This window comes from Sinocyclocheilus rhinocerous, unplaced genomic scaffold, assembly GCF_001515625.1.
Source record: "Sinocyclocheilus rhinocerous isolate Xijiao unplaced genomic scaffold, SAMN03320098_v1.1 scaffold2578, whole genome shotgun sequence".
NCBI classification, from domain to species: Eukaryota; Metazoa; Chordata; class Actinopteri; order Cypriniformes; family Cyprinidae; genus Sinocyclocheilus; species Sinocyclocheilus rhinocerous.
The window spans coordinates 265,728-272,742 of NW_015643596.1; the positions used below are offsets into that span (position 1 = coordinate 265,728).

The 7,015-nt window shown below is 34.4% G+C and overlaps 1 protein-coding gene across 1 annotated transcript in view; it reads right to left on the reverse strand.

The window, feature by feature from the left end:
- lrp1ba (low density lipoprotein receptor-related protein 1Ba) overlaps positions 1-7,015 on the reverse strand; it is a 283,055-nt gene that overhangs the window by 212,624 nt on the left and 63,416 nt on the right. The window contains exons 4-5 of the mRNA XM_016574938.1: positions 3,541-3,660; positions 2,296-2,424 (exon numbers count right to left, since the gene is read on the reverse strand). Of these exons, the coding sequence (XP_016430424.1) occupies positions 2,296-2,424; positions 3,541-3,660 (249 nt within the window). The remainder of the gene's footprint in view (positions 1-2,295; positions 2,425-3,540; positions 3,661-7,015) is intronic.

Genomic DNA, 7,015 nt, shown 5'->3' on the forward strand with positions numbered 1-7,015 from the left:
AGCACAAAAGCAGTGTTAAGTCGCTGGGGTATATTTGTAGCAGTAGCCAAAAATACATTGTATGTGTCAAAATAAATGATTTTTCTGTTATGCCATAAATCATTAGGATATTAAGTAAAGATCATGTTCCATGAAGACATTTTGTAAATTTCCTACTGTAAATATATTAAAACTTAATTTTTGATTAGTAATATGCATTGCTAAGTACTTCATTTGGAAACTTTAAAGACGATTTTCTCAATATTTTGATTTTTTTTGCACCCTCAGATTCCATATTTTCAAATAGTTGTATCTCGGCCAAATATTGTCATATCCTAACAAACCATACATCAATGTTTGCAATGAAAGCTTATTTGTTCAGCTTTAATCTTAAATACACACAATTAAACTTTTTGCATAATTTGACAAAATTACAGCTTGATTTACCTTGATTTTTTCTTAATTTCACATGTCTCATATTTAATTTCAAACGTGCTCTTGATTATGTCTTTGGTAACATACACTATTTATAATTTAGCAATGTGACCAAAAATGCATCATTTTCACACAAGAATAAAATATAAAATACTTACAAATATTGATCTATACACACATTCACAAAAACATACACACATACACTAACTTTACTTCAGCAGTACAAATAATCCATAATTTCACACAATAAATATTATACATAAACAAATATTAAGAAATATTGATATATAAATTAATAATATATACATACCACATTTACATACATATACAAATGCATTACAATGTATTTTAGCAATATGAATAAAAATGTATAATTTTACACAAATAATACACACACATATATATCTATTTATCTATCTATCTATCTATCTATCTATCTATATATCTATCTATCTATCTATCTATATATCTATCTATCTATCAAAAGAATGAAATAAAGAAAGTAAGAAATGAATGGGACAAATATATATGCTATAGCAAGAAATGATTAGTAAAACCTAAAAGTTAGTTATCACAAAAATCCGTACCTGGGGCAGGCATATGCCTGTAGTTGAAGAAACACCCATATAAAATATGAATATGTATGTGTTACATGAACATATATATATAAATATTTACATATTTTGCTTACCTATATAGAAATTAAACAAAAGTCCCCTCAGAACTCCTTAACAAGAAGCTACCAACTTCCCAAAACACCCTAGAAACCCCATAGTAATGCATTAAAAACCACTCAGAATCCCTTAGTATCAGGCTAGCAACTACCCAGAACCCCCAGCAAAACATACTGGAGCAATGTGCTATAAAACCCTCAGAACTTTTTAGCAACCAGCTAACAACTGCTTAGAACACCCTAGAAACCACAAAGTAATGTGATAAAAAAAAAACACTTAGCACTACACAGAACCCCAAAAACCACATACTGTAGCAATGAGCTATAACTACCCAAAATTACCTAGACCGAGAATACCACTCTGATAGCACACGTAGGCCTAAATCACGGAGATGTCTATTTGATGTCTGCATTTACATCTCCTAGACGTATTTTTTAAAGTGTTTGCTCATCTGCAATACGTCTATTGGACATTTCCTTCCTTTCTGTACGTTTAGAAAATGTCTTTAAGATGTTTATCATTTAGAATGTAGGTAAAATTGACATCTTAGAGATGTCCATCAGATGTTTGTACACATCAGATGCGTTCCAGATTAAGCAATCTTTAACAGACATCTTGCAGATGTACGTGTGCTATCTGGGAAGCAAATCACATAACATTGGGTTAAAAATCATTTAGAACCACTTAGCAACAGGTTAGCAATAACCCAACCCCCTGCAACCACATACTGCAGCAAAGCACTAAAAAACAGTCAGAACTCCTTTATCAACAGGCTAGGAACTACCCATAACCCCCTGCAACCACATACTGTAGCAATGTGCTAAAACCCCCTCAGAACTTCTTAGAACCTTCACAGAACACCCTAAAAACAACATAGCAATGCACTAAAACCATTCTAAACTCTACAGTAACCCTACAGTAACCCTAAAACCCAACCAACACCCCTTAGCACTAGCAATGTGCTAAAAATCAGTCAAAAGTTTATTAAATGAGTCAGTTCATTACTCTCTTACAGTTTTGGAGCAGTCGTCCAATTCTCCTGCACTTAGTACAGTAACTTGAGCAAATATTTGATTTATGCATGGGTGAAATTATTTTTAGACTTGTGCTCTTCAAGCACCATTGAAAATCAAAGTAAAATACATGTTGCTTAAAGTGCCTTTTTTGGTCTGGAACTGGAACTAACGGGGATGATAAATGGACTCACCTGTTTTGGCTTTGCAGGATCGTCTGTTGGCCTGCAGGCTGAAGCCATCTGTGCAAGCGCATCTGTACGATCCCTGCGTGTTCATACAGATTTGACTGCATGTCCCATAATCCCTGCATTCATCATGATCTGCGGGCAACAGCGGGGCTATTTATTAAACGCTAAATGTGCTCAAATATGACCTAAATATGCAAACCCAACTCTTAATGTCACATTCCGCAGCAACCTATCAAAAAAACATGAATATGCAAATGCATGTTTGGGGAGGGAAGGGTGAGTAAACTGCTGTTTTGGTTTACATAACCATAATTTATCATGAAATCAACAACAATTTATCTGAGGTTTGAGTTCATGCATCGGAAAGCTAGCTTTTCTAGAGATCTCAAAATAATATTAGCTGAGGCAACCTTTTATGAGTACTCTTTTTCTGTGCCTGATTAGAACTGCAAAATAAAAATTACAAATAATGTGAATATCTTTCAAATTACCCATGCTAAAAATGTATATTTTTCATTAGATATTATCTGAGAAGTTTTTATGGGTACTCTATTCAATGCCTGATTAGAACTGATACAAAACCAGATTACAAAATGTTCCTAATTTAAAAAATAAAAAATACTATCATTTACTATCTTTCAAATTATGGTCATATTTAAAAAATTTTAGGTAGCTAACAACTTTACTGTAGCTACTAGCTTAGCATAGCTCAAACTGGTTAAGAAAAACTAAAACAAGATATCGCAAACATGCAGATATTATGCAGATATAGACTAATTTTTATGGGTACTCAGTGTCTGATTAGGAATAATAGAAAATCAATTTAAAACACTTTCTTAATCATATAAATATGTTAATTACATCTTTCAATTTTTTTTTTTTTTTTTTGTAATCTAAATGTAATCTGAAAAAAAAAACATTTTCAGGTAGCTAACCGCTTAGCCTGCTAGCTTAGCATAGCTCAAACTGGTTAAGAAAAGCTCTTTTGATTAGCTAAAATTATTTTTCATCAGGCACTGGGTATGAGGATATGATCTTACGCCAATATTTGTTTTTTCTAGTCGGATCACATAGGAAGTTTTTATTCTGGAAAGCATTTTATTGGACTCTTTTTTTTCTTTTCTTTTTTTTTTTTTCTTAATTACCTGTAATAAGTAAAAACTGTTTAAAAAGTGCTACAGTTCCATTCAGTGACATTTCTAAAGAGTCAAATTCTTCAAACAGAGTTCAAATGGTAATGACCCTCACCTCGGCATCGTCTCCCATCCTCGTCCAGTTCGAAACCTTCCCCGCAGAAACAGGACGTCCCGTTTCTCAAGATCACACAGTCAAACTGACACCTCCGCTCCTTGCAGCTACGCACCAACTCTGAGAAGACACAAACACATTTAAACTTTGATTCACAGTCTTAATATCACACAATATAGCTCGCCCTCCCAATGAACATGCATTTACACTCGACAAAACCCTCCGTAAAACCACAATGCCATTTCACCAGTATGAAATCATTTTTTTAAAAGTTGAACAGATGCAGCCTCATTACGAGACCATAATTCAGCGCTTTTTAAGTGCCACTTAAGGCCTGTTTCCATGGATGCAATTTTTCCCAGCGAGCTCCCGTTCCAAATCGCTGTCAATACACAAAAGTAGAGCACAAATTTAAGGTTCATTGTGTGATATTTATCACCTGTACAGCCTCATAATGAGGAACGTTTTGACGACCACGTACTCCTGCATGGCTCGCCAAATGAAGATGACCCCGTCTTTATACACTGATCCCAGAATCGGTTGAAAAATAGCAGTGATTTATAAAAGCTTGGGTGGCAGTTTGTTTCAAATACAATAGCCATAGCCCATATTTGATGTTTTTATTCATCTGGGGGTGTGGCTAACAGGTCACCTTCCTTTTTTCACCATTTGTGAAAGTTTTAAATGCGTGACAATACTGGAAAGTGAGAAATAAATTAAAAAATTGCAGAATGTTTAGCCACTCCAAATGTCTAATCGTGAGCGAGAGAGAGATTTTTAGCATGCATTTGCTACGGAGTCCACATTAATAATAAGCATTGCACTGAGAAATTCATTGACCCACCCGAGGCAAGCGTTCAGAATGGCTTGAGTCTGACAGTTTTAAATTAAGTACTTCTTTAAAAATGTATCACAGCATTTAAGGGTAATGCAAAGCGTTTTACAATATGAGTTAAACTGAAAGTGAAATATAATGGCTTTTTATCTATTACAGGGAATGCGTGTCCACTTGAGCTGAAAGATGTTTAACTATTTATATGTGGGACAAGCAATGGGAAACGACTAACAGTTCTTGAAATATTTCATAATCTCGGCTATAAAGAATTCTTTATTTATGTAGATGGAGAATCTGAGCCACTAAAGTCTGTAGTTTTATTCTTTCACATTACAAGATCTGGGAGCAACAAGAGCAGTAGTAATATATTTTGTATTCCACATAAGAAAAAAAAACATCAGATTTGAACAACAAGAAGGTGAGCAAATAATGTCAAATCATTCATTTTTGGGGTGAACTACCTCTTTATGACTAACCCTTGACTTTACTAGTTGTCATCAGTACAACATTTGACAAAACAGTATTTACACTAAAAGCAAACCAAGACAGTTTTCCTCATAGAAAACAAAAAACAAAACAACGAACTAAAAATGAATAATGAACTTCATATGCATTAGATTTGTGCCAAAAGTATGGTGAAATATATGACCGAGGAGGAGGCTTGCCTAACTAATAGTTTAATGTTGCAACAGCATGCCAAACTGACACAAATAAATGACATAAAAACTCTGACAACAAAAAGCCTTTGGCAGTGAAAAAGAAAAGCAGTTCATATTCTGAATGAAATTCAAAGTTGGACTGGTATACAATATATTGAAGAGCTTGTCCTTTTTTATGGTCAATAGAGACCTGCAGTATTTTCTGAAAAGAAAAGAAAATAGGGAAAAAAAGGGGGGAAAAAAGCAAAACAAAACAACACACAGCAAAAAAAAAAAACACAAAATGAAGCAATGCAAAAAACACAAAACGCAAAACAAAACAATTAAATACATGTCCTTTCTTAGAAACCGACAATGTTTTCTGAAAAGAAAACAAAAAGAAAACAAAAAAAGCAAAACAAAGCAACATGAAACAAAGCAAAATAAAACAAAAGGCACAAAATAAAACAAAAAACAAAAATGCAAAAAAAAACAAAACAAAAAAACTCACGGGCTTGTCCTTTTTAAAATGGCCAATAGAGACTGCAATGTTTTCTATTAAATAAAATCAAACTAATCAAAATGGGTGGATGCATTAGCATGAACTTCATATGCATTAGATTTGTGCCAAAAGTATGGTGAAATATATGACCGAGGAGGAGGCTGGCCTAACTAATAGTTTAATGTTGCAACAGCACGCCAAACTGACACAAATAAATGACATAAAAACTCTGACAACAAAAAGCCTTTGGCAGTGAAAAAGAAAAGCAGTTACTGTAATCGTAAATTTTGATCTGCGAAAAGGAAGCAAGGAAAACTGCTAATAAAAGACAATTTACTTTTTTATTTTGCATCCAATGTTTTTGACAATTATCTAACCCCACAGAGTTTGACTTGACTGATAATATTCCTAAAAGACCTTTTGATAACCCGATAAAATCTTAAATGCCAGTATTTGCCCATTAGGTAAGAAAAACAGAAACTTCACAGAAACATATCAAGGAAAAGAACGTAAAACTCCATATATTTACAAAGATCGACTTTAAATGTTGCACCATTGAAATGAGTGTAAAGATACAAGCATTGATCCAAGAGAAGGCCTCTCCGATTCCAAACAGCAGGTGGGAGAGTTGATTATTGGATGAGAATTACTTTTTGGAGAATTAAAGCTCATGATAGGAACCCAAAACGTCAAACGTAACTTCAAAAATAGGTCAAAATCATTGTTTACTGTACACTGCGAGTGGAGTTGAATGTGTGCTGCTACTGTAGGACGCTCTCTGCCACCCGGATTCACACTAATTTCTTCTGAGCAGCAAGGAGGCCATTACAGGTGGACTCTCGCTGCGAGTCAGGCCCCCGCACAATAGGATTTATCTCCAATGAACTCCAGAGCTCTCCCTCAAGGTGATTTTCTCTCAGTGAGGAGCCCTACTTCCTCTGACACTCGCTGGGTGATGTAGTGCTAACGGCAGTGGTCCAGGAAGGGTGCCGAGTCTGACAGGGGCGTTAAGGTACATGCCTGTAGATCTATTTCTCAACCCCAACCCAAAAAGCTTGAACTTTAGCTGCTGTGAACAATCAATCATTCTCGGGAGTCCCGTACCACATTAAAAATTGAACACTGGGACCTTGAAAATCTATACAGACTTAAATGCCACAGCTAATTTTTTTCGGACTACATCTAAGCTTGACACATTCAAAAGATCCAATGAAATGGCTCACAAATGTTATTCATATTCTGAATGAAATTCAAAGTTGGACTGGTATACAATATATTGAAGAGCTTGTCCTTTTTTATGGTCAATAGAGACCTGCAGTATTTTCTGAAAAGAAAAGAAAATAGAGAAAAAAAGGGGGAAAAAAAGCAAAACAAAACAACACACAGCAAAAAAAAAAAACACAAAACGAAGCAATGCAAAAAACACAAAACGCAAAACAAAACAATTAAATACATGTCCTTTCTTAGAAACCGACAATGTTTTCTGAAAAGAAAAGAAAA